The 27,499-nt window shown below is 49.7% G+C and overlaps 1 protein-coding gene and 1 non-coding gene across 4 annotated transcripts in view; one reads left to right on the forward strand and one right to left on the reverse strand.

Moving 5' to 3' along the window:
* Positions 1-16,278: 16,278 nt before the first annotated feature.
* TRNAA-CGC (transfer RNA alanine (anticodon CGC)) lies at positions 16,279-16,354 on the reverse strand. Its single transcript has one exon. It is a non-coding gene; the product is annotated as a tRNA-Ala (tRNA).
* A 1,753-nt stretch (positions 16,355-18,107) lies between these two features.
* KCNK5 (potassium two pore domain channel subfamily K member 5) overlaps positions 18,108-27,499 on the forward strand; it is a 41,148-nt gene continuing 31,756 nt past the window's right edge. Inside the window, exon 1 of one of the 3 annotated variants that reach the window (XM_066359497.1) lies at positions 18,108-18,629. In XM_066359497.1, coding sequence (XP_066215594.1) covers positions 18,444-18,629 — 186 coding nt within the window. In that variant the 5' untranslated portion in view covers positions 18,108-18,443. Of the gene's footprint in view, positions 18,630-19,157; positions 19,277-21,406; positions 21,647-27,499 lie in introns of those variants that run through there. The other 2 variants (XM_066359499.1, XM_066359498.1) reach the window with 2 other exon arrangements.

A 27,499-nucleotide genomic window follows, 5' to 3' on the forward strand; every position in this document is an offset into this window, starting at 1 on the left:
TTGAGATATAATTGCGTATAATAACATTGTATAAGTGTAAGGTATACGACTGTTGATTTGATACACTTCCATATTGCAACATGATTATCTCTACAGCATTAGCTAATACCTCCTTCACATCACATAACTAACATTTCTTTTTTAGGTTGAGAACATTTAAGATCTAGTCTCGTAGCAACTAAGTGAAAATCACTCTTAAACTTACCACTCTTTTCATGTCTTAACAGCTCCCCTTGCCCCCCCCCCAAAATTGCTAACCTTTTGGTGTATTTTTTTTCCAAACACCATTTTTTCTCAAATATTTCAAAACACCACTGATGTCCCTTCACACCTCAAATGTATTTGTTTATTCAGCAAATATTTATTATAAAGTGCCACAGTATTCCAGGCCCTGGGCTGAGTGGTGGGGATACAGAGACAATTTATATATGAAGAAAAAAAAAAGCACATACGTTAATGTGTGATTCTCAGCTGTGGTGTTTGTCATGAAGCCAGGGCGTAGGGAAGCCTGAGGATGTATGATGCGGTCACAGCCCATCGTGGGGACTTGTGGCAGTCGGGAAAGACTTCTCCATGGGAGAGCAATGCTTGCCAGGGTGAACGGGGCAGAGGGGGTGTGGGTGGGGAGGTAGAAACTGAATTCATCAACAGGGCTGACTTACCCATTAGCCACAGCAGGACAATGTCCGGGGCCCACCATGCTAAAAAGAGTCCATGCAAATGTTTTTGATTTCTTTTAAAATCAGAAGGAAAAATTTAATGAATTTTTAGCCAGAAGAAGAGGTTTTAAATACAATACAGTGTATTTATGTATTTGTCTTTATATTAATACATTCATAAAACATAATTTATGGAGGAAGGGACCCTACAAAGACAAAGGTAGTCATGCAAGTCACAGTGCGGCCTGACCGGTAGTGGTTCAGTGGATTGAGTGTCCGCCCGGTACACTGAGGGCCCTAGTTCAAAACCTCGAGGTCGCTGGCTTGAGCGTGGGATCATCAACATGATCCCAAGGTTGCTGGCTTGAGACCAAAGTTCGCTGGCTAGAAGCCCAAGGTCGCTGTCTTGAGCAAGAGGTCACTGGCTCAGCTGGAGCCTCCCGGTCAAGCCATGTATGAGAAGCAATTAATAAAACAAAATAAAACAAACAAAAGAACTAAAGTGAAGCAACTACAAGTTGATGTTTCTCATCTCTCTCCTCCTCCTTTCTCTCTCTCTCTCTCTCTCTAAAAAGAGAAGAAAGAAAGCCACAGTGTGGTCCTGGCCTGAAGGTTCCGGTGGCTGAGGCAGGGCAGAGAGGGAGACTGAGGTGGGAGTTGGGGCCGAGAGGGGGCCGGAGCTGGAGCTGGAGCTGGGGACCAGGGTGAGAGGGGGCCGGGGCTGGAGCTGGGGACCACGGTGAGAAGGGGCCGGGGCTGGAGCTGGGGACCATGGTGAGAGGGGGCCGAGAGGGGGCCGGGGCTGGAGCTGGGGACCAGGGTGAGAGGGGGCGGAGCTGGAGCTGGAGCTGGGGACCACGGTGAGAGGGGGCGGAGCTGGAGCTGGAGCTGGGGACCACGGTGAGAGGGGGCCGGAGCTGGAGCTGGGGACCACGGTGAGAGGGGGCCGGAGCTGGAGCTGGAGCTGGGGACCACGGTGAGAGGGGGCCGGAGCTGGAGCTGGGGACCACGGTGAGAGGGGGCCGGAGCTGGAGCTGGGGACCATGGTGAGAGGGGGCGGAGCTGGAGCTGGGGACCACGGTGAGAGGGGGCCGGAGCTGGAGCTGGGGACCAGGGTGAGAGGGGGCCGGAGCTGGAGCTGGAGCTGGGGACCACGGTGACAGGGGGCCGGAGCTGGAGCTGGAGACCACGGTGAGAGGGGGCCGGAGCTGGAGCTGGAGCTGGGGACCACGGTGACAGGGGGCCGGAGCTGGAGCTGGAGCTGGGGACCACGGTGACAGGGGGCCGGAGCTGGAGCTGGGGACCACGGTGAGAGGGGGCCGGAGCTGGAGCTGGAGCTGGGGACCACGGTGAGAGGGGGCCGGAGCTGGAGCTGGGGACCACGGTGAGAGGGGGCTGGAGCTGGAGCTGGGGACCAGGGACCACGGTGAGAGGGAGCCGGGGCTGGAGCTGGAGCTGGGGACCACGGTGAGAGGGGGCCGGAGCTGGAGCTGGGGACCAGGGACCACGGTGAGAGGGGCCGGAGCTGGAGCTGGAGCTGGGGACCACGGTGAGAGGGGGCCGGAGCTGGAGCTGGAGCTGGGGACCACGGTGAGAGGGGGCCGGAGCTGGAGCTGGGGACCACGGTGAGAGGGGGCCGGAGCTGGAGCTGGGGACCACGGGGAGAGGGGGCCGGAGCTGGAGACCACGGTGAGAGGGGGCCGGAGCTGGAGCTGGGGACCACGGTGAGAGGGGGCTGGAGCTGGAGCTGGGGACCACGGTGAGAGGGGCCGGAGCTGGGGACCAGGGACCACGGTGAGAGGGGGGACTGGACGCTCCAGCAACAGTGACACAGAGAAGTGACAACAGTCTTTGGACATTTTATTTAATCTCTCAAAATAAAATGCCTTTTTTTTTTAATCACAATACCAGATTACACTTTTAAAATATTACCATCTGGGAATGAATAACAGAGACAGTTGCATGATCTGGAATGTACTAACACCCCTGACTTGCACAGTTGACAGTCGTTAAAGTAGTCAATTTTATGTTATCTATATTTTACCACAATAAAAAAAATATTAAGACAGCAAGGGAAAAATAAACAGAAACTTCCTAATGTCATCAAATGCCCAGATGTGTAATTGGCCGCTTTCTTCCAAGTCTCTTGTAATCTATAGGTTTCTGCTCAATCTCTCGTCCTTTCTCCCATCTTTTTTTCCTTGTTATTTATTTCTTACAGATTATTTGACTTGTCTGTTGTCGATGACATCCCTATGCTGTAGTCTGAACCATATTCCTCTGTCCCCTGTATTTTGTACAAATGGTGAGTTTGCTCTAGAGACTTGATGAGATTCAAATTTAAGATGGTGTTGGAGACTTCCTACAGGGGGCGTGTCAAGTCCGCTTGGTCTCTCTTCTGGGAAAGTTGACAGCCACGGGTGGTCACGGCCTACGGCATTAGTCCAGCAGGGGTTGTGATGCCCGGGCACCGGGAGCAGCAGGCTGGGGGCTCCGCTGGGCTCAGCATCTTCCCGCTCACCTGGGGAAGGCCTTGCTGGTGTTAATCCTAATCCAGAGGGACCCAAAACATTGAAGACACGAACAAGGTCCATCAATTACACACCAAAGCTTTATTGTCTAGCTTGGCCAAGCGGCGGGAACTCCGACAGGAATCTGACGGAGAGTGCGCTGGCCCTTTGTTCTACTTAGTTTTTATAGTTTTATAAGTGGGAAGTACAGAAGCAAAAATTCTAATTAGGAGCCCTTTACCACTATTGGTTATAGTCATATGTCCTTTAACATGATAGGACCACGTTCAATTTGCAAGCCATACATTATTTTAGAGAAAACAAAATTTACAAGTCAACACAATGGTAGAAAGATGTCTCTTTGCATATTAAAAGGCATTCCTATATTACCTAGTGTTTATCTGCTATCTCTTTGTCCAGAGTCACACGTATTAACCACATGCACTTACATAGGAGAGGTAGTTTCTGTGGGGACAAATGCCCGCAAATGGCTCATTGCTATAAGAAAAGGTTTATTTTGGCTTTTCTCTCCCTGCACCTGGCTAGCCATTCACCCCTTTCCCCACAGGTGTGGTGGAATGTCTGGGAATCCATGTTTTCCTCCCCTTTGCATTTACAATACAATGCCAAGGGCCATCCTGGTTATGCCAATCACACAGTATAGAGACTATTCTCACAATTTCTCTGCACACCTTAACCCAAATTAATAAAATGTTCTCCAAGCCTCTTGAAATATTAATATTAATTCTGTAGCTTTTGGTACTTTACAACACCTGCGGCTGAAGTGGTGCAGTGGCTCCTCCCTGGTGGAGGCAGGGGCTGCTGGGGTCTCCAGGCCCCTTCCTCTCCACCACCTCTGAGCACTGACAAATCTCCGCTTGGTGAAGAACCTCTCTTGTCTATGAAACCACTCCTGGCGAAAGAAGACAACTTCACCTGGGCTTTCCTTGTGCCCAGGTTTAAGTTTTGAAGTCAGCAGCAGGGCCAACCCTGTTGCTGGCCCTCAGGTAAAAGCCTGGCTCTGGCCTGACCAGGCGGTGGCGCAGTGGATAGAGCATCAGACTGGGATGCGGAAGGACCCAGGTTCGAGACCTAAAGGTCGCCAGCTTGAGTGCGGGCTCATCTGGTTTGAGCGAGGCTCACCAGCTTGGACCCAAGGTCGCTGGCTCCAGCAAGGGGTTGCTCAGTCTGCTGAAGGCCCGTGGTCAAGGCACATGTGAGAAAGCTATCAATGAACAACTACGGTGTTGCAACGCACAATGAAAAACTAATGTTTGATGCTTCTCATCTCTCTCCATTCCTGTCTGTCTGTCCCTGTCTATTCCTCTCTCTGACTCCCTCTCTGTCTCTGTAAAAAAATAAATAAATAAATAAAATTAAAAAAATTTTTTTTTTAAAAAAGCCTGTCTCTGGAGGGACACGGGGCTGGGGGCAGGAGGGGCAGAGCTCACTCAGAACCCCCTGACTGTTCAGAAGCCTCTGCCATCAGACCAGTCCGGGTCCCCGTCCTGGCTTCCCCGAGCACCGGAGTGGGCAAGCTCCTTCCCCTCCCTGCGCTTCAGTTTCCTCCCGGGTAAGAGGGGAATAGACACCAGGCTGACTCTTGAGGGCTGTGAGGTCAAACACAGCCGTGGGTATCAGGTGCTGAGAGCAGGGCCTGACACAGGAGTCGTTCCCTGTGACGCCGACTCATGTCACGGCATCGCTCGCCCCTAGTCCCTTCCTTGGCCCCACGGCAGAGTGATTCAAGGAAGTAGACCAGGCCATTCACCCGGCATACTCCTCTTCAGGGAGGTCCTGGAGCTGGTGGTCCCAATCAAAGCTTCTTCCAGAGCAGGCCAGCTTGAGTCTCTGACACAGGAGAAGAGGATCTGGTCACTGGTGTGAGGAGGGAGGTGTTTTGTGACCAGAGACAGGGTTTCCAGTTCCTTACGCTCATAAATAAATAGTAGCTTATTTGTGACAAGCCCCATAAGAAGGCAGGGGACCCTAAGGCCCTGGAGCCTCTGTCCTCGCTCGGCTACCGCCCAGAAGCACACGTCCCTGGAGTCCAAGGCCGAAGTCCTGTGTGTGCCCAGGTTCTGTTTATTACCCTGGACGTTGGCTCAGGAGGCAGAAATCCCAGGAGTCCCAGTTCCTCCTCCCCTTGGCATCTCCTCATCCTCCCACTCCCGCCCTCTTCTCTGCCAATCCTCAGGCCTCCGGCCCGTTTGGTGGACAAGTGGCCAATTGTCTCTGGGATCTTTGTGTCCCTTGGGAGTATCCACGCTGGGGACAAATGTGGCTGTTGTGGGCATTAAACACTGGGTCCCAGTGAGGCCTTCTGGAGTTGTTTAGAGAAGCCTGAGGGTGGGGAAAGGTGGGGGGCGGGCTGGCTTGGGGAGGGGCTGTGTGTGAGCCAAGCGTTCAGGCAATGGGGGATGGGAAGCTGGTTTTCATGGGTGCCACCCTCCAGAATACAGAGGTCCTGCAAACAGCATGCAGCAGCAGAGCGTCCCAAACAGTGACGGCCCCTCAGCCACGAAGCCGCTAGCTCCTTCACATCTACTGAGTCGTCCCGGCCTCTCCCTGCCCCTGCTCCTACCTTCCTTCTGGTCCCCGGTGTCACACCCCTGGATTCTTGTCCTTACCTCCTAAAAGACACACCCAATTAGGTAAGCTCTTGAAAATGCTGGTGATCAAGACACTTGCTTAAAACCCTTCTGGGAAGAATGCTTCAACATTGTATTACTTTTTATTTTAATGTGGTTTCTTGATAACTGACTTTAGAGACAGAAAGAGGAGAGAGAGAGGTAGAGACAGGAACATCAGTCTGTTCCTGCATGTTTTGCCCTGATCGAGGATCTAACTGGCAACCTCCGTGCTTCGTGCTTCAGGATGATGCTCACTCAACTGAGCCATCTGCCAAGGCGAATGCTTAAACATTTTAATGTTTCACCCACCCACCCCCAACCCATCTTCCCCCAGCCCCCCAGGCTGTTAGGTGAAGCCTGTGGACTCCTAACTAGTATAAGGTTTTAAATGCATTCAGCAAAATGTGTCATATTATAAAGGCAACCAATTATATTAAAACAAAATTATCAAAAAATATTTTTAAAAATAAAATCTGGGTATAGTAATACAGGGTCAGATGCAGCCTAATGACGTCAGTCAACAACAGACCGCACACGTGGCAGTGGGCCTCGTAAGAGTATAACGGAGCTGAAAATTTCCCACCGTCCAATGATGTTACAGCTATCATGATGTCATAGCGCAAGGCATTACACAAAACTCCTTACTGGGTTACAATGTGTTACGATTGCCTATGGCAGTAATTTTCAACCGTTTTCATCACACATAAATTAATTATTAAAACTGTGGCACACCGCCTGACCAGGCAGTGTGGCACAGTGGATAAAGCGTCGAACTGGGATGCAGAGGACCCAGGTTCGAGACCCCGAGGTCGCCAGCTTGAGCACGGGCTCATCTGGCTTGAGCAAAAAGCTCACCAGCTTGGACCCAAGGTCGCTGGCACGATCAAGGGGTTACTCAGTCTGCTGAAGGCCCATGGTCAAGGCATATATGAGAAAGCAATCAATGAACAACTAAAGTGTCCCAATGAAAAACTGATGATTGATGCTTCTCATCTCTCTCCGTTCCTGTCTGTCTGTCCCTATCTATCCCTCTCTCTGTCTCTGTAAAAATAAAATAAAAATAAAATAAAATAAAAGATAGCTAAGGTCTCTTTTTAAAAAATTTAAAAACAAAACAAAACTGGGGCACAACAAAAAAATAAAATTTTTACTGATCTGACCAAAAAAAGAAATAAGTACAATTTTGATTCATTCACACCAGATGGTTATTGTTGCGTTGGCTGTTGTCATTTTTATTTGACAGTCTAAGGGAGAGGAGGTCGGTGCCCCTGACTAAATAGTCAGGTGGTGCGTGTTTTTAAAATTTTTGCGGCACACCGGTTGAAAATCGCTGGCCTATGGTAGCCAGTATAGTAAACATACCGTAGGTTTGTAGCCTAGAAGATGTAGAGGACAGAATCTGTCACCCCGAAATACATCTCTTTGGCATAGGCTTATTGTATTTTAAGATGGTTAATTTTTAAAAACAACCAACAAGGGAGAAATACCAAGTTGAAATTGCCCTTTGTAAAAACACATTTACATTTGTAAGAAAGATCTTTATTTGTGGGGATATCTTCTGGGGGATGTACCAGGAGGAGGGGTCTGACCTCATCCTTATCTCTAGAAAACCCTTATCAATGCACGAAATGCTGAAATCTGCATAACAGCTGTCCACATAACAGCTTCCAAACCTGTAGAGAGTTTGTAAAGCCAGTGGCCACAGCCATGCACAGCTGCTCGGCCCCTGCAGGTTCGCATTAGATTTGGACAGACGGTAATGAAACAATGAAGCCAAGAACTGGTGGGTCATCATCTCTAATCCTAGATTGCACCTGGTGGGCAAGTAAAAACACACACTGGGCTCCAAAACCCACTCATTCAGTGCTCACAAAGCTACTGACTTACCCGAGTTTTCTAGAATCAAAGGTTTCTAACCTCACCAGTCTCATTCACCTCTGTTCCCCATCTCCTTCTCTCTGCACAAACTGGCTTCTCCTTTAGCATTCTACCATCTTGGCTGTTTCTCCTCTCCTTCACGTGGCTTTTATCTGCTCTCCTCTCTAATGCTAATCTCAGAAACCAAGAGAGAGCAAGCTCCTGGTCTGCCCCACTTTATAGTATAGAAATCAAAACCTTTAATCCAATATACAAACAAGGAAGTCTCTGATACAAAGTCACTTATCTGAGGCATAATGGGATTCCTCATGAGAGTGCACCACCCCACATCAAAAAGGGTGGGAAAGGCTTAGTCTTAAAACTAAGCCTTAGGCCATGGGTCGGGAACCTTTTTGGCTGAGAGAGCCATGAACACCACATATTTTAAAATGTAATTCCATGAGAGCCATACAACGACCTGTGTACGTTATACATTATCCAATAAAAATTTGATGTTGTCCCAGAGGACAGCTGTGATTAGCTCCAGCCACCCGCAACCATGAACATGAACGGTAGGAAATGAATGAATTGTGATACATGAGAATGTTTTATATATTTAACGTTATTAATTTTTTTTTATTAAAGATTTGTCTGTGAGCCAGATGCAGCCATCAAAAAAGCCACATCTGGCTTGCGAGCCATAGGTTCCCAACCCCTGCCTGCTTACAGCCTGTCCCCCACACCCAATGCAAACTATAAGGGAGCAAACATATATATCATATTTACAAACTTATTTGACCAACACTGGGCGATGTGCTTCTATATGGGCAGCACCATCTTTAACAAAGTGAGCATAATATATTTTATCTTCCCAACAGAGTTTTTTCCTTTTGTTTTTAAAAATGTGTTGATGTTAGAGAGAGAAAGGATGGGAGGGAGAGAGACACCGATCTGTTGTTCACTGACGTAGGCATTCATGGGGAATTCTTGCATGTGTCCTCGCTGGGGATCGAACCGGCAACCTTGGTCTATGACGATGCTCTAACCAACTGAGCTACCCAAGCAGGGCTCTGTAGAGAACTTTTATAAAAGTTTCTCTGAGCCAAAACTGAGGACATTTGTCAGGAAGCAGAATCTCAAACGCTCCAGAGAATGACAGTTTTGTTTTAACAGTCACTTTCGCCCGACGCCTCCTTTGCAATCCCTTTTTTTCCTCTTTTATTCTCCTTATCAACCAGCTCCACTCTATCTTTCTCAGCCCCACCCCCCTGCCCTAAGCAGCTTATGGGTCCATCCAGCCAGGAACAACGCCGGTGACGGACGGGTAAGGCCGAGGCACTCGCGCGAGCCAGCGGAACTTGCGTAAAAATTCTGGTGGACATGCCTAAGTGCATTTTTCTGAGGAGACGTCCACAGATTGTGTCCTGACCAAAACAAGCAAATTGAGAAAAGAGTAGGATCCACGAATGTGTTAGGGTCACACTCCTCCCCTGGGTTTGCAAGGAGGTCTTAGGGACAGGGCGATGCTTGATGCAAAGGAATGACTCTCAAGTGGTGGCGTTTCAGGGGTCAGTGACAGTTTGAGAGAGAGGTTTGGGGGCAGGTCCCATGACACACACCGCCCTGCTGTGTTCCTCTAGAAATGACCCAGTCTAAGGAATAGCTTTGAGTGACCTCTGAACTGGTCGGAGGGGCCCTCTCTTGTTACTGAGTTGTTTTTCCTGGCAGTGGAAAATGTAGATGTTGTCACATAGCAATGAAATTCTGACATTATCATGTTTCCGTGTGAGAAAAGGGCTCTGAAACGTCAGTGCAGGCCCCTCTGAGATCTTCAAATACAAGTAAACCAGAATCCGAGCTTGTGCCCTGCTCTTAACCTGCCAGAATGGCTTCTCTATAGCTTGACTGGCGCTCAGAGCAAAGGACAGGCGGCTCTCGTGATAGTATAAGGAGAACCCTGCCAGGGCTGTACTGGCCTGATCTCATCACTGTCACTTAGCCGTATCTCTCTCCTCAATGCCTGGCTCATTCTTGTAACTTCAAATTTCTTGCATTGAATTTACAAGGTCAGTTTTTACTACATTTTTTTTGGTGTGTTTTTCATATAAAAATGACTATTCATAAATTTGATGTAAATTTACAAAACTTACTGCAGTAGTTTTTTTGTGTGTGTTTTTACCTTAAACCTTACACATAACATAACATGTACTCTCTTAACACAGAATTTGCTATCTTTTAAAATTTTTCCATTGAATTGAGAGAAAGAGAGAGAGAGGAAGGGAGTAAGGGGGGGAGGGAAAAGAGAAAGAGAGAGAAGATTGTTTTGCTTAGTTGTTTCATTTATTTGTGCTCACATTGATGGCATCTCGCATGTGCCTGGACTGGGGATCAAACCTAGGACCTCAGGGGGCTGGGACGACACTCTGAAATATCCCGCTGAACCACCCAGCCAAGGCGAATTCAGCATGTTTTTAAGGGAATAGCACAGAAATGTTAACTATGTTCTCCTTGTTGCGCAACAAATATCTAAAACTCTTAAACTGAAAAGTTTAAAACATTGAACAAATCTTTTTTTCCCTCCCCATACCCCCTGGCCATTACTATTTTCTGTTTCTAAGAGTTTGACGATAGTCATGAGCCATTTAAAGGACATGGAGACATTCTAAAAAATCTGTCCTCAGGTCATTTCACTGTTGTGCAAGCATCGTGGAAAGCACGTACCCAAACCTAGACTGTATCATCTCCATCGATGTCAGAACATCCAAACCTGTCAAGGACTTTTATGAGTTTATTTGAGCCAAAATGGACAACAGTGCTGGGAACAAGATTTCAAATGCTTTGGAGAATGACAGGTTTGTGGTTTCTTTTATACACTTGGAATTAAGGAGGGGAGGGGAGGAAGATTACAAGAAGGTGGGAGAAAATAGAGTGAGATACCTCCATGTTTAGATAACAGAGTTACAAAATAACGCACCCCTCCCCTGAGGGTGGTTAAATTTCCCACGGGTATAAAAAAGAAGCATTTCAAAGGTCTTAACCGAGGTGCACAAGAACAACAGACTTTGCTGAAGTCAAAGACTAGCCTTTTACTGAAGAAGTTACGTGCCTGGCGTGTGACTATTCACTATGACCTGCTCAGTTAAGAATTTATAATCAGATACTTCTGTAAATTACTTTCCATTGACCCTTTCACCTAATTTTGTCCACAAGAACCATAAAGCTTTTTTATTGTTGTTGTTTTTTGGGGTTTTGTTTGTTTGTTTTTGTTTTACAGAGACAGAGAGAGAGTCAGAGAGAGGGATAGATAGGGACAGACAGACAGGAATGGAGAGAGATGAGAAGCATCAATCATCAGTTTTTCGTTGGGACAAGAATGGAGAGAGATGAGAAGCATCAATCATCAGTTGTCGTTGGGACACCTTAGTTGTTCATTGATTGCTTTCTCATATGTGCCTTGACCATGGGCCTTTAGCAAACCAAGTAACTCCTTGCTCGAGCCAGCGACCTTGGGTCCAAGCCGGTGAGCTTTGCTCAAACCAGATGAGCCCGCGCTCAAGCTGGCGACCTCGGGGTCTCGAACCTGAGTCCTTAGCATCCCAGTCCGATGCTCTATCTACTGCGCCACTGCCTGGTCAGGCAAAGCATTTTTTTTTTAAAGAATCAAGGTTTTCAAATTATTGTAATGTTAAATCACTTTATGCTCTCTTTTAAGGAATATTTATTGATTTTAGAGAGAAGAAGGGAGAGCACAGGAGAGAGACAGGAACAGATATTCTTGTATGTGCCCTGGCTAGGGATTGAACCGGCAACCTCTGTGCTTTGGGATGATGCTCTACTGGCCAGGGTTACTTTATACTCTTGATGGTTCTTTATGTGCCTTCTTAGGTGGGATAGGAAATTTCAGAGGAGGACTATTTTCCTTGAAACTCTTGAACAGAATATAAACAGAAATATTCCTACAAGGAGATAAAACTTTGTGTTTTAGCATTATGACAGTATTATCCCGGTGTTCTCTCACCAGGAGGATAATCCATTCATCCACACTGAGAGGAGGAAGTAACAGAGGTGGGCGTGGATCTTTCTGTGCACAGAGTTGAGGAGCGTGACCTTGGGGGAAACCACCAATCTGCTCTGCCAGTTTCTCAGGGTGGAACCCAGGTACGTCTAGTGAGTGACCTGTTGCTATCAAGGTGAAACTCAACTCCAAGCCGATTGCCTTTCCAAACAGGGCGCTCTGAAAGAAATGGTTATCAGCTGCAAGCTGATAAATAAGCACAATAAGAAAGTCATTTCAATGTAGCAGCGTTCGAACAGACATCCCCTGTGCCCCTCCCCCACAGTCCCACCTTTTCCTTTTCTGTTCTTGAGGCTCAAGTTGTCTAGACAGTCATTAGTTTCAGTACAGATTATATTTCCCAAAAGCTCCCGCTAGCTGCTGTGCAGAGAACGGGCAGGACTCCCGATTTCCACCGGAAATTGTTGAACCAAATGTGTGGACGGGACCAGGGAGGGTGGGGAGGGCGGAGGGAAGAAGAAAGAAGCACATTCGATGTGGAGAGAGACAGAGGAGAGAGAGAGGCAGCAGCAGGGAGAACGGGGAGCTGTGTGAGGGTTCGGGGGGAAGGTAAGGAGAGGACCCTCGAAGGAGAGGGTGAGGGGAGAGTGGGTACGACATCGACATCGACATCGGGAGAGCCGGAAAGAGAAAGGGGTCAGGAAATGAAGACAGAGGCACAGCGGACAAGCAGAGGAACTAGCAATTATAAAAACTTCAAATAAAAACCAACTGGTCTCAAACGATCCTGCGCTGTTCTTGTGAACCAGTCAGGCCGAAATAGGAAGAGGCCCTTCATTTTCTTAGGAAGGGAGCACAGTCCAGAGGCGGAGAGGAATGATGGGACTGAATTTTCCAAACAAGGAGAGAGCCTGTGGCCTCTCACACTGCCCTCACCCCACGCCCGCCCGCCCGATGAACTGTTCACACCGTAGTCCCTGACTTTCTCCATCCAGAGAGGAGGCGGCGGGACAGAAGCCTGGACTCCCCGGAGGGCCAAGGGCGGGAGAGTGGGGCCCCAGCGTTTGGTTTGGGCCGGATAGAAGGCAGGCAGGGTTAGAGAAGAGGGCTCTGTCCCCGGTGGGCCCAGAGAGAGTGTAAAGCCAGTAGCCACGGCCACCGTCACAGCCGTCTGGCCCATGCAGCTTCACATTTGATTCGGACAGTCGGTAATGAAACAACGGAGCCAAGAACTGGTGGGCCATTAGTTTTAATCCTAGCTTGCACCCAGTGGGCAAGAAATACACACAGTGGGAGAACACTTCCCTTTCCATTCAGGACTCCCAAAGCCACTGACTTATCCGAGTTTCCTAAATAGAATCAAACGTTTGTACCTCACCAGCCTTATTCACCTCTGTTCCCCATCTCCTTCTCTCTGCACAAACTGGCTTCTCCTTCAGCACTCTGCCATCTTGGCTGCTTCTCCTCTCCACCATCTTGGCTGCTTCTCCTCTCCAACCTTTCTCTGCTCTCCTCTAGCATGGGCTCCTCTGCCCCATTTTATAGTGTAGACATGAAAACCTTTAATCCAATATACAAACAAGGAAGTCTGATACAAAGTCACTTATCTGAGGCATAATGGGATTCCTCATGCGAGTGTACCTCCCCACATCATGCAACAGTCAAGGGTGTGGGGAAAAGCTTAGTTTTGAAAAGATCTTAGTATTAAAAGGGTGGGAAAAGCTTTGTCCTAAAACTAAGCCTTAGGCTATAATGACCCTGCCTGCTTACAGCCTGTCCCTCACACCCAATGCAAACTATAAGCGAACAAACATATACATCATATTTACAAACTTATTTGACCAACAGGGAGCCATCCCAAGGCTTCAGGGCCATGGAATCAGGAAACCCAGGGCTTCCCAGCTTCCTACTCCAGCCTCCTGGGGACACACGCCTGCTCTCAAAGTGAGACAGAAACACGTACAAACCCAGATCAGCCTTCAAATCTGAAGCTCCAGCTCCTTTGACCCAGCCTGATTTGGAGATCCTACAGACACCTCTCCCTTCCCACCCCGCCCCAAGTAAAAACTGCCCAACTCTTGATACCTGAGCAAAGACCCCTTACTTCCCCCCCAAAAAAGGGCATTGGCCTGGGAGCCGTGAGGGGGCTTGACCTACAGCTGCACCAGTCCTGCAGAGACATTTGGGGCCAGCCCTTGGTACAACATGCTGGAAGCATGTGTCTCTCCAGCTTCTGTGTGTGGCTGGTTCATAGCTCTCTCACTGCAAAGTGGGTATAAGGACAGGCCCTGCTTATGATGCTTGGAGAGGATGTAGTACGCCTGGGGTTTATTTACAGTTTATACACACTAGATAATTGATAGCAAGGTGAATGAGAAATATCTGTGTGTGTGTGTGTGTGTGTGTGTGTGTATGTGTGTGTGTTACAGTTGTTTAATATTTTTTTTTTTTGAGAGAGAGAGACAGACAGAAAGGGAGAGAGATGAGAAGCATCAAGTTGTAGTTACGTCACTTCGGTTGTTCATTGATAGCTTCTCACATGTGCTTTGATGGGAGTGACTCCAGCCAAGCCAGTGACCCCTTGCTCAAGCCAGCGACTTTGAGATCATGTCAATGATATCACACTGATGCTGGCGACTCAAGCTGATGAGCCTGCATTCTAGCTGGATGAGCCAGCGCTTAATCCGGCAACCTCGGGGTTTCCAACCTGACACTTCCGCAGCCCAGGTCAATGTTCTATCCACTGTGCCGCCACCAGTCAGGCAAATTTGGTTAATTTTTTTTATTAAGATATAATTGACATATAGCATCATATCAGTTTCAGGTGTACAACCTAATGATTGTATACTTGTATGTATTGTGAAATGAGCACCACAATACGTCTAGTTAATAATATCTGTCAACACAGTTACAAAAAAAATTTTTTTTCTTGTGACGAAGACTTTTATGATTTACTCTCTTAGCAACCTTTGTTTTCTTCAGATAAATAACCAGAAATAGAATTTCAAGATCATATGGGAGTTCTAATTTTAATTTCTTGAGAAACCACCATACTGTTTTCCATAGTGGATGTGCCAATTTACATTCCCGCCAGCAGCACGCAAGGTCCCCTTCTCTCCACGTTTTCGCTTACACTTCTTATTTCTTATCTTTTTGATAATAGCCACCTGACAGGTGTGATAGTTCATTGCGGTTCTAATTTTTATTTCCCTGATAATTAGTGATGGTAAGCATCTTTTCATGTACCTGTTGGCTATCTATATGTCTTTTATTGGGGGGAAAAATGTCTATTCAGATCCTCTACCCATTTTTAAATTAAAATGCTTTGTTTTTGCTATTGAATTTTATGAGTTTTTATATATTTTGGATTGTAATCCCTTATTACAGTTGTCTTCAACTGCCAGCCCACGAACCAGTGCTGGTGGTTGAAAAACACTTATCAAATATGTAATTTGCTAATACTTTCTTCCATTCCATAGGTTGCTTTTTCATTTTGTTGATGATGTCCTTTGCGGTGCAGAAGCTTTTTAGTTTGAATGAGTCCCACTTATTTATTTTTGTTTTTGTTGCCTTGGCTTTTGGAATCAGGACCAAAAAAAATCACTTCTAAGAACATCAAGACTAATGTAAAAAAAAATTCACGGCCTGGTCTGGCCTGACCAGGTGGTGGTGTAGTGGATAGAGCCTCGGACTGGAATGCCGAGGACCCAGGTTCGAGAACCTGAGGTCGCCAGCTTTGAGCACGGGCTCATCTGGTTTGAGCAAAAGCTCACCAGCTTGGACCCAAGGTCGCTGGCACGATCAAGGGGTTACTCGGTCTGCTGAAGGCCTGCGGTCAAAGCACATATGAGAAAGCAATCAATGAAGAACTAAGGTGTCGCAACGCGCAATGAAACACTAATGATTGATGCTTCTCATCTCTCTGTCCCTGTCTATCCCCCTCTCTGACTCTGTCTCTTTAAAAAGAAAAAAGATATTCATGATCTGTATTTTCTTCTAGGAGTCTTATGGTTTTAGGTCTTACATTCAAGTCTTTAATCCACTTTGGTTTAATTTTTGTGTATGGTGTAAGACAGTAGTCTAGTTTTATTGTTTTGCATGTGGCTGTTAAGTTTTCTCAATGTCATTTATCAAAGAAACTGTCTTTTCCTCCATTGTATATATTCTTGGTTCCTTTGCTGTAAATGGATTTCCAGGATCTATTCTGGAAATGCTGAATCAAATTCCATTGATCTATGTATTTGTTCCAATAATATATGATTTTGATTACCATTGTTTTGTAATATAGTTTTTTTGTTTTGGGGTTTTTGTTTTTTTTTTTGTATTTTTCCGAAGCTGGAAACAGGGAGGCAGTCAGACAGACTCCCGCATGCGCCGAATGGGATCCACCCAGCACGCCCACCAGGGGGCGATGCTCTGCCCATCTTGGGGCATCGCTCTGCTGCAATCAGAGCCATTCTAGCGCCTGAGGCAGAGGCCACAGAGCCATCCTCAGCGCAGGGCAAACTTTGCTCCAGTGGAGCCTTGGCTGCGGGAGGGGAAGAGAGAGACAGAGAGGAAGGAGAGGGGGAGGGGTGGAGAAGCAGATGGGCACTTCTCCTGTGTGCCCTGGCCGGGAATCGAACCCGGGACTCCTGAACGCGAGGCTGACGCTCTACCACTGAGCCAACTGGCCAGGGCTTTGTTTTGTAATATAGTTTAAAATCAAGGGGGTATGATGCCTCCAGCTTTGTTCATTTCTCTCAAGATTGCTTTGGCTATTCTCGGTCTTTGGTAGTTTCACATACATTTTATATTGTTTGTTACATTTCTTTGAAAAATGCCATTGAAATTTTGATAGAATAGCATTGAATCTGTAGATTGCTTTGGTAGGATGGACATTTTAGTGATATTAATTCTCCCAATCTTTAAGCACAGAATATCTTTCCATTTATTTGTGTCCTCTTCTATTTCTTTTTTGTATAATAGTTCTTTTTTTAAAAAGACTTTATTTATTCATTTGAAAGAGGAGAGAGAGAGAGAGAGAGAGAGAGAGAGAGAGGAGACACAAAGGGGGAGGAGCAGGAAGCATCTACTCCCATATGTGCCTTGACCAGGTAAGCCCAGGGTTTTGAACCTGCAACCTCAGCATTTCCAGGTCAAAGCTTTATCCACTGTGCCACCACAGGTCAGGCCTTCTTCTACTTCTCTTAATCAATATCTTATTGTTTTCAGTGCACAGTTATTTCACCTTCTTAGTTCAACTGAGTCTTGGTATTTTATTCTTTTTGATGCAATTGTAAATGATAATGCTTTCTTAATTCCTATTCCTGATATTTCATTAGTAGTATACTGAAGTGCAATTTATTTTTATATATTAATTTTTTATCCTATAACTACTGAATTCATTGATTAGCTCTAACAGTTTTTTGGTGAAATCTTTAGTAGGATTTTCTACACATAATATTATGTCATCCATAAATAGTAACAGTTTTACGTCTTTCTCTCCAATTTGGATGCCTTTTATTTATCTATTTTTCTTGCATAATTGCTCTGGCTAGGACTTCCATTGGATATGTGGTTTTGACAAATATGTGTTTGGCTGTCATTCACTTCTTTGTTGCACAAATGTTTAATGACTATCTACTATGTAACAGGTTCCTGCAATAGGTCATTGAACAATCCAGACTCCCCACCCACAAGTTGTCGTTTTTAGTGTCTTATAGTATATTTGAAAGCATTTAGTGCTAAGAAGAAAATAAGGCTAACAAGGGGGTAAGGAGTGCGTGTGTGTGGGGGGGGGGGGGAGGGCGTTGCAATTTTAAATAGGCCTAGGAATATAAAAGAAGTCGTTTTCCCTAGAGTTAAGGGGTGTATGTAGTGAGGATAGGGGTACGGGAGGGGTAGCAGTGCTGCCTAGACTGGTTCTTCCCTGTCCCGGGGTCTCACACCAGAGCAAGTGAGAATGGGGCTATAAGGAGAAGTCATGCTTTTGTGACTGGGTTAGTTCCTGACATCCTGATTCCCCACAGTTTCTCCAGTCCCTTTCTGATCCTCTTTCCCCAAGTTTATAATTCTAGGAAGGTGTGTGAAACAGAGAAACTGAGTATCAAGCTTTCTTGGCAGAAACGTCAGTAAAGGAAAACTGAACTACAATGAAAATAAAATAGTAGTAACTTCCCGATCCCAGTCATTAGGTACACGCTCACTTTACTTAGCACACCAGTACTAGTAACACACGCGAGTCCCAGAGTCCTCAAACGCTTAGGCATTTGGCACCGGGGCGCGAACCAAACAGTGGAGCGCACCTTGAGCGATCGTCGCGGCTGCGGGGCCTGCGTGGGCGGGGCCTGAGGCGGGGCCGGCGAGGGGCGGTCCTGGTCGGCCCCACCCCCGCGGGGGCCTGGCGCGGGCGGGCGGTGCTGGCTGGGCGCTGATTAAAGAGGCGCGCGGAGGCGGGCACGGCGCATACTGCTGTGGCGCGAGTAGTGCTGCCCACGTGTCTCCCAGAGTCGAGCCCTGAGTTCCTCCAGCTCCTTCGGCCCCCGCGATTCTGGGTCCCCTTGCTGTGAGCCCATCCTCAGCCTGCGTGAGCAGGACTCCGCACAATTCCCCTGCGCCAACGTGGAGACAAAATCAACTTTGTCCGGGGAACCGCGCCGGGGGTACGGGGCACTGCGCATGCGGAGCTCCAAATTCAAACAGCTGTTTCCAGAGGCTGAAGGGAGGGTGGACAGGGAGCCCCGGAGGCTAGGGGACGCTTTCTCCAGGAGGCGGCCTCTCGGGAGCCATGGTGGACCGGGGCCCTCTGCTCACCTCGGCCATCATCTTCTACTTGGCCATCGGGGCGGCGATCTTCGAGGTCCTGGAGGAGCCGCACTGGAAAGATGCTTCGAAAACCTACTACACACAGAAACTGCATCTACTCAAGGAGTTCCCGTGCCTGGGCCAGGAGGGTCTGGACAAGATCCTGCAGGTGAGCCGCCGCTTTACCCCTACAAACACCTGAAGCTGGCTGGAGCTTTAGGGGTGCTGAAGGGACGCCCCTCACCATTTTGGATGACCCTCGGTCCCTGTGGGTTGTCCTGGGGGTGACAGGAGAGGATGCTTCATCATGGATCTGGCTGCTGGGATCTTTCGTTCACCCGTGGACACAGGAGTCACCCACGCGCGGAGACTCTTTGGAACCCAGTTTGCCCAGAGAAGAATTTAGGGTTGACCTCCGGGTGAACCAGGCCCCGCGGAGGCTCGGTGTGGGTGTGCGGGTGCCTCCCTCCTAGGAGCGAGGCTGTGGGTCGGATAAAGGCGTTTATCTTTCTCCTTGGAGACGCTCCCGGAGTTCGGGAGCCCAGCCAGGTGTCACCCCCCCCTAACGTCACCTCCCATGTCCGCGGTCAGTGCGGCTCCCGCACGGCTTCTCTTCAGGACTGTGAGCCCGGCGGCGGCGTTGCGGGAGAGCCCCCAGTTCCGGCCTGAGCGGAGACCCCCTTCCCGCGTAGGGCTGAGTGAGGAGTGGGGTAAGGAGCTCTGCCCGGCTGGAGCCGCCGGCCGGGATCGGGGCTGGTGACTGAGGTGCTGGAGACGCGCTTAGGCTGCCGGGAAAGCTTATCTCCTTATCTCGCCGTATGTATCTCGCCTATCCGGCAAGGCTAACTTCAAGGGCTTAGAGTTAAACTTGGTGAAAGTAGTAGGTTGAACAAAAGAACAAACCCTGGGGAGTCCACTTGGGGGAGGGGGGGGAGGGGAGAGGGGGGGGGAGGGGGAGGGGGGAGGGGGGGAGGGGAGAGTTTCTCATCTAGGTTGGCATTGGGAGTTTCTTCTAGTTCATATGCCCTATGGATGTCATTGACCTCACTGGGGGAAACCGACCTTTGGCCATTTTGGGAATCGAAGCCCCCCTACCTTAGTTTCTAGAAGACTCTTCGTCTTAACCATCCACTGTTGGTCTGCACTAATGGCTTCCTCCAGTGCAGTGACCAAGACCCGAGTGAGAGCCCGCGAAGGCTCTAGCTTGTGAGGTGGAGTAGGGGTAGTTAGTGGATGGAAGATGTTGCATTGCCCATGAGGTGAAAGGCCCCAGCCACAAAGGAGGTCGTCTGATAAGGAACGACATTTAATCTACAGCAGTCCTCCCAGCACTTTATGGCTGTTTTGTGTGTGTGTGTGTGTGGGGGGGGGGTTCTGGCCTCAGTTTCCCCATATTGTAAAGTAAGAATGGAACTGTCTTCCTCTCTCTTTCCTGTCCTGAACTGTTGGAACGTTGACAGCACTGGAAAACGTGAAGCTGTCTGCTTGTGGCTCCCCTTTATGCCCCAGAATTGATAAGACCTCACAGATGAGCAGATCGGTGCCTACCGGCAGCCGCAGCCGGGCCGATAGACTTGCGCCGTCGTCGTCCGGGGCCACCGGAAGAGGGGAGGCTTAGGGCTGCAGGGTGGGTGTTTGACTTCAGTGGGGAGAGGTCCCAGGATGGGGACCAGGAGTCCAGGTTGGTGAGGAGGATGAGCTTCAGAGGGTCCTTGGGTGGTCTGGCTCCTAATAGCAGGAGTTCTCAGGTGACGAGGGTCCCCTTGGCTGGGCGTCTGCTCTCTGCATGTGCTGGGGAGGGGTCACTTGATAATTTCCCTTGAGGAAACAATTCTTCTGGACAACGAGCTGTTGTTTAGTTTCTTGCAGGGCTTTGTTTAGAGGGGAAGAAGGCCGGCGAGCGTGATAAAGAATCGAGCTGCCCTCGAAGTTTCCCTCTTCCCTGCTCCTCCACCAACCACTGCAGGGGAAGGAAGGAAAGAATTCAAGGCTGAATGTGGGAAAATAAACTTCAAAACACGAGGAGAAGGGAAAAGGGGGGGTCTAGGGGCAGGCAGCCGGGTGCAGCTGGTGGTAGGAGCTTTGGAGGTTAGACAGCTTTCTTAAGGTAGTTTGAGCAAATGAAATGTCTCTTTATTTTGAGGTCCTGTTAACCCCCTCCCCTTAAAGCAGGCAGGTAACTTTTAGAAAAAAGATTTCGGCGTCAGGCCAGTGTGACTTGAAGATGATTGTGGATAGCCCTGTCCCCATCCGCAACTCAGAAACTCAAACCGTCTCCAACTGGGCGAGTCTCTTCCCTTCATAAGAAAAACCCAAGAAATGCAAACCAGTGGAAGCATTTTGTTCGCGTTACCTTTTAGTGTCCAGAAGTCTGCCGGGCTGGGCGCTCTGGTGTGACTTAGGGCATTGCCTCAGACCTCGGGAAATTGGTTTAAGCAAAAAGGAAAAGTCAAAAATTTTTCCTATGGGGTTGTTTGGGCATTTTCCACCTGAAGTTCTGAATCACCTTTGTAATTCTAAAGAAGTCCTTTGCTAGGAATTCCTGGGGGTGGGGGCAGGCTCAGGAGAAGGGCTGTTGGAAGGCTGTGGGGGTGGTGCTGGCTAGGTTGGGGGTTTTCTTAACACTGGAAATTGGGTGTGCTTTCAAATTCGTGAGAAAGGGAGTTCACACACCTTTCTGTAGCTCACTGGAAACAGTCCCTGAGGCCTCAGGTGTTTCCTCCCTGTTCAAGCTGTGGTTGAATTGAAGGGGAGGTAGACTTTCAAACGCCCTGCACCCCACCAGTTTTGGACCACGTGGTCACCGCCTTCCTGTCTTCAGAACCTTCTCGAACCCTTTGCTGTGACCCTTGCTCCACCAGGGGTTAGGCGACCGCCTCTCCAAGCCTCGCATGAGGGGAGTTAGCATGGACTGAGCTAACAGTGCCCTTCGTGTTGGTGTTGTGGGTTGTATCTGCGTTTTATGAGAAAGGGCACAGTCTGATTTTTGCATCTGGCCTGGCCAATTTACCCGTCAAGCCATGTAAGTTCTCCATCTGCAACATGAGGGTCTGGTGAAGTAGAAGCATTCGGCCAGATATCCGTAGATGTCACGTAGGAGAGCGAGCTGGGCTGCCCGTCATTTGCATGCGTGGAGCACACACTGATCAAGGCAGCTCGCCAGGTGCTTTACCTGTCTTTGTTCAGGTACTCCTTTTCCTTTTCCTTTTGTTTTGTTTTTCCAGTTCAGGGACTCCTTGCAGCAACCTTACCTATTTAAATATGGACACACTGACGCTCAGGGAAGTTCGAGAGGCTTTGGTGACACAGGAAGGAGGCACAGCCTGGGGTGGGGACCAGCTGTCTACCTCCTTGTACACTCCCTGCCTTTCCTCTTGGGCATGTGGAGCTATTGACTGGTTGTTCTGTAAGTGAGTTTAGTTTGTAAATTGGTTCCTCTAGACTTTGGTCTGCTGGGAAATTCTATTTTCTGTTCCCCCAAGAACAGGCGTCCGCACGCAGGCTTCTCCGTGCTGCGCCTGGCTGAGCAGGCGGGCTGCGTCACGGAAGGAAGCATTGGTCCGCCGTGCCCCGGGACGCAGAGGATTGGGTTGGAGGAGCAGAATGAACCCTTCTCGGCTTTCACCGCCGGTGTGCCGTGATCACAAACAGGAAGCATCTGAGATCTCACCTAGCGCCAGGGATTCGGTTAAACACTTCACATTTATTCTTATTTTAATCTAATCTTGCTGACCACCCTCTTTGATAGGGGAGGACAAGGAGGCTCAAGAAAATGATACAACTTGCCCAGGATCGGACAGTGCGGAGTCAGGTTTCAGGCTGAAGTGTGTGTCGCGTTCCAAAGTACATGGGAATTAGATGACAGGCAATCACTAAGCACCCACTGTGTGCCAGACACGGAGCAAGTTGCTGGGAGTTCAAAGGTGAACTTAAGTCACAACCAAGCTTAGGCTGCCTGCTGGGGACAAGAATAAATAAACCCACCATGACAGCAGTTCCTGGGGTCCTCCCAAGGGTGTTCAGGAGGGACTTTTAACGAGGGCCCCCAGGTCCAGCCTGAGGGGTCAGGGAGAACTCTCGGAGGAGGTGACCTCAAGCTAGAGTGGGGTCTTGGAATTAGTAGGGTTTAGCAGGGAAGAGAAGGGGGGAAAGGGTAGGGTGTTGCTTTGTGCTGTCACTCCTGACATTCCCTCCATCTCTTGGGGGTGTGGTAAGGGTCACCCCAGGCCCTGCCCTCCACTGGGGCACCCATCCGTCACTGGGTTTTCCTAGACCACTCGCATAGGTGACCAGTTCCCAGAGCCTCTTGGATTTCACTGGCCTCCTTGCAGCCTAAGCCGCAAACTGTGTAATCTTATTGGGAGGTCTTCCATATGTCTGAAACCTCTCTCCTTTTATTTTCTGAACCCTTCCTACTCGCTCTGCATGCTCCCGTCGACAGGAGTGAAGCTCAATTTTGCGGCTCTGACATCCTGTTCTTCACACCATTCCTCCTCCTAAAATTTGAAAGATACAGTCGTGCGGTCAGGTTACATCTGACTCAAAATGCTCAGCATGGGGCACATTTCATGGAAATTGTTTTGGAGAACTGAGGGTTAACATGAAAACCTCTTTTGTGTCATGCCTTGTTGGAAATGGTAGAAGTGCACTGGTGCGTTTAAATGCCTTTGTAAGTGAAGGGAGCACAATAGATCTTTTGATTATCCAGGATTACGGAGGCCCCGCGTCATTTGCTCGGATTTGAACCCTCACCTTCTAGGAATGGAGAGGCAGAAAGAGGAGAAAAGTTGGGTTTGGGAGAGGAAATGGAAGAAAAAGGTCCCTTCCTAAGGGCTTGTTTCCTTATTAACGTCTCGCTCAAAGTTTGGGCAGCCAAAATAAAAGAAAAAAAGAAATTCTCAAATTAGTAAATCTGCCTTAGTTAACTGCTCTGGTTAGAGTTTTAACAGTAAAGTGAATTTTTATTGAATCGTTTTGAGAGTTTTACTAGCGGCCCATAGGATGATTCCAGAAGGCACGGTAATAGAGACTTACTAAAGGTAGGAATTAGCAAGTGTTGAAATGTTCTGGCAGAGGTGGGGGCTTCCTATAGGTGGGGTGCAAGGGGTGAGGACTGTTGCTTCTGAGTATTTTCCTGGGGTTTTGCCATCTTTATAGTCTGTTGTTTAAAAGAAACAGAATCTTCTAGTTTTGAAGACTGTGCCTGGCTGGCTCCGACCTCAAACCATGGGCTTTCATCTTGAACTTGGCTGTTTGCTGTGAGCTGGGACTCAGCCTTTGAACTCTATGTGTGTGTGTACGGGGCGGGGCGGGGGTGGCGAGCGGGGAAGTGCAAGGCTTTGGGGCGCAGAGGAGCCGTGCTCCTGAGAAGGGTACTCCCCAAGAGTGTCTTCACAGATGGGGATGTTAGATCCGAGGGGCGCGCTACGGAGAGGCCAGGTGAGGTCGGTGACTGTCGGAAAACACTGGAAACAGGTTCCTCTCCTTATATCCCTTTCGGGGAGTGGAGAGGGAGATTCCGTGAACAGGCCCCTGGATCAGTCCCGCACGCTGGCCTTGGACTGCGGCCACAGGGCAGAAGGAGGGAGGGAGGGAAGGGTCAGATAAGGAGGCTTTCTGGGTTTAGCCAAAGAATTTGAACTCACCGAGTTATTGCAATTTTCAAGTCAGGGAGTGACCAGCATTTCGGAAAGTTCTTCTTCAGAGCCCTTTGTGACTTGAAAGAAGGGGAATATTCTACTGTGCATAACGGTATTTCTGTGGGCGGATCCCTTGGCCCCGTGAGGGTTGTGATAAGGGCACTTCCTCCCTTCTCCTGAGAGATGGAGTGTGGTTTTTCTACCAAAGCCTTCGGCGCACAGCCTCCCCCTCAGAGAGCCTGCCACGCTCCCTCACCCGCCCCAACTTGCAGTTGAGGTGACACTCCTTTCCACGAGCCCCTTGGGGGTGTCCAGATCTGGGTCCCCCTCCCTGCCAGAGACACCCCCCACCTGACGACCTGCACAGACTCTGCCTTCGTTGTACCTTTATGTAGAAGTGGGGGCGGGGCAGCGTGCTTCGCTCTGTGCGCTGCCTGAGGCCTCTAGGCTTCTTGGGAGCAGTTAATCTGGTCCCCGAGCTTCAGAGACCTGGGCGACGTTAGGGGACCACAGAGGAGTCCGTGGCTCCAGCTGTCGTTTCTGTGTGTGCTGGAGCTTCCGAAACCAGACGGGGCTCCAGCCGCCAGGAGCTGAGGCTGGCTGGGGAGAGGAGCAGGGCCGGGGCGGGGAGAGTGGGGAAATCCAGTCCTGGTGCTGACTGATGGTTTGCAGATGCTGAGGCTGGAGAGATGCACGCGGGTCAGAGGGCCTCAGAGGATTCGGTGCCGGCTTCCGAAGGCCCGTAGCAGCCCCTGGCCAGCAGGGGGATCGGCCCGAACGGAGCATAACCCCTGCCCTCAGGGATCCCCGATCTAGAGAAAGAAAGGCAAGGAGCTGTTACCGGGGGGACGGCGGCCAGTGGGTTCCGAGGGTGGACCATCGACAGGCTAACTTCTGCTCTTGAACCTGGAGGCGGGGATCGGAGGCCGGCGGGAAGGGTGAGCGGTGTGAAGAGCAGCCCCTGTGAGCGTTCTCCCAGGAACCGGCATGTGCCAGGCACTGGGCTGGTGCTTCACCTGTGCCTCGCCGAGCCAGTCCTGTGGGCCAGGTGTTACCGCTCTGCCCACTGGACAGGAAACCGGAGGCCGGGGGATTTGCCCGCGTCTACACGGCTAGCTGGAGGCCGAGGTTCACGGTGCCGCGCCAACTTCAGAGCCTGGCCAAGTGGAGGCCGAGCCGGAGGTTGGAGTGATGAGAGCGAGGTGGGACGGTGGTGATGGCCGGGTAACAGCGCCCGAGCACCCGCCTGGCCACGGGCGTGGGAGCCGTGGTGTGCAGGTTCTCAGCTCTTAGCAGCCGGTGCTCTGACTGGTACTACTACCACATGGTGGGAGCCGTAGTGAGGACCTCGGAGGCTCTGTAACTGGTCTGAGCCCATGCAGCCGGGAAGTGGGAGACCGGGGCCTTGAACCCAGAGCCCATACTCCGAGCCGTTTTAAGTGAGGCCACAAGGAAAGTGGGATAAAAAGGAACAAAGGCCTAGAGGAGGAAAATGCAAGGTCCGTGTGCTGTCTTCAGAGACGTGGGACAACGTCCAGTGTGCTTACTCAGCGGCGTGACTTGAGCAAAGCCACCTGCTCCTCGACGAAACGGGACAGCAGTACAGGAGCTCCCACATTCCCGCAGAATCCGTGTAAGCTCCTAGACCAGGGGTCCCCAAACTTTTTACACAGGGGGCCAGTTCACTGTCCCTCAGACCGTTGGAGGGCCAGACTATAAAAAAAACTATGAACAAATCTCTATGCACACTGCACATATCTTATTTTAAAGTAAAAAAACAAAATGGGAACAAATACAATATTTAAAATAAAGAACAAGTAAATTTAAATCAACAAACTGACCAGTATTTCAATGGGAACTATGGGCCTGCTTTTGGCTAATGAGATGGTCAATGTCCGGTTCCATATTTGTCACTGCTAGATGTAACAAGTGGTGTGACACGCTTCCAGAGCCATGACGCGTGCCTCCCGCGTCACCAGAAGTAGTACTATACGTGAGCGATGCCACACTTTGCGGCGCCGCCACATACAGTACTCTCACTTTCCACCAATGAAAGAGGTGCCCCTTCCAAAAGTGCCAGATAAATGGCCTCAGGGGGCCGCATGCCTAGACGGAACGCCTGGTATCTGTGACAGGCCACGGGCCAGCTTTCAGCAGCTGTTTCTGTGCCCCCTCTCTCTGCGGGGGGGGGGGGGGGGGGGCGTTCCTCGCCTGCCTCAGGCCCCATCGAGGGCTGAGCTCCCAATCTGCAGATGGACTCACAGACGATGAAATGCACCTAACCCCTCCATTTTCCATTGTCCTCAAATGCACCCACAACCCACCCTCCCCTCAGAAGAGCTCCCGGTCACCACCAAAGCCGTGGAAGCTTCACTTCCTTTTCTCACAGTAGGGTCCTGCTCCCTGCTCAGTCTTGGCTTATCCTGGGCCGTGGTTAAACCTTTTCCCTTCTGGGGGATTCCTGGGTCCAGATGGCCTCGTGGGACCTCCCTGGAAGGCAGTCACGTGGGATCCGGGGTCAAACTTGTACCCTCCTCGGGGGCTGACGCACTACCCACCTCTCCCCTTTCAGAGCCCTTGGTAGTCAGGGCTCTTTGATTGGCTTTGAAATGTATATTCTATTTTTCCTCTCCTCTATCTAAATATTTGGGTTTCCTGCCTAAATATCTAGGGAGGATTGTGTACTTCTGGCTGTTGTCACCTCCCGTGGCCCACTGTGATCTTGCCGCAGCTGCTCACTCGGCCCCTTTCATGGGGGACAGGCTTGCCTCAAAGGCCAGGAGAGAAGCCCAGTGGAGCCCCTCCCTTGGCCTGAGTGCACCGGTGCTTAGGGCTGGGGCTGCGGCCTTTGTCTGGACATCTGTGCAGGGAATAGTTCGGATTCTCCCTACAGAATGGTTTGTGCTGGGTGACCCTGGTCACATTGCGTCTCTCTGAAGTCCACTTCCTTTGAGTAAATTCATCCGTTCGTTCAAGGAGACACAGAGTACCTGTCACATGAGGCCCAGCTAGACTGCAGGAACCCATGCGGTGGGGGCCACGGCTCCCAACCATTGGCTCTAAGTCCCCAGGCCAAGCCCACGAGACAGGCTCAGGGTGTGTGTGCGGGTTTTAGTCAACCGGTGACTTGCCCAGAACCTGCCTATTGAACCTGGGCGCCCAGCATGGTGCCTGGCTCTGAGGGGGGGATGCCGAGAGCCATGTGGACCTTCCGGCTGGAGGTCCCGTCAGGAGGGGCCCTAGCCGAGCCTCTCATAAGATAAGGCGGTTATTGGGGGTAAACTGAGCCAGACCCAGACTCTGGCCTTGGTCTCCAAGGCTCTGGATCCTGGAGAGGGGAGAGGGTGTGCCATTATAAAAATTGACTCCCACCGTCCCCTTCAAGCCACGTGAGGTGAGA

The sequence above is a fragment of the Saccopteryx leptura genome, chromosome 1 (assembly GCF_036850995.1).
Source record: "Saccopteryx leptura isolate mSacLep1 chromosome 1, mSacLep1_pri_phased_curated, whole genome shotgun sequence".
NCBI lineage: Eukaryota > Metazoa > Chordata > Mammalia > Chiroptera > Emballonuridae > Saccopteryx > Saccopteryx leptura.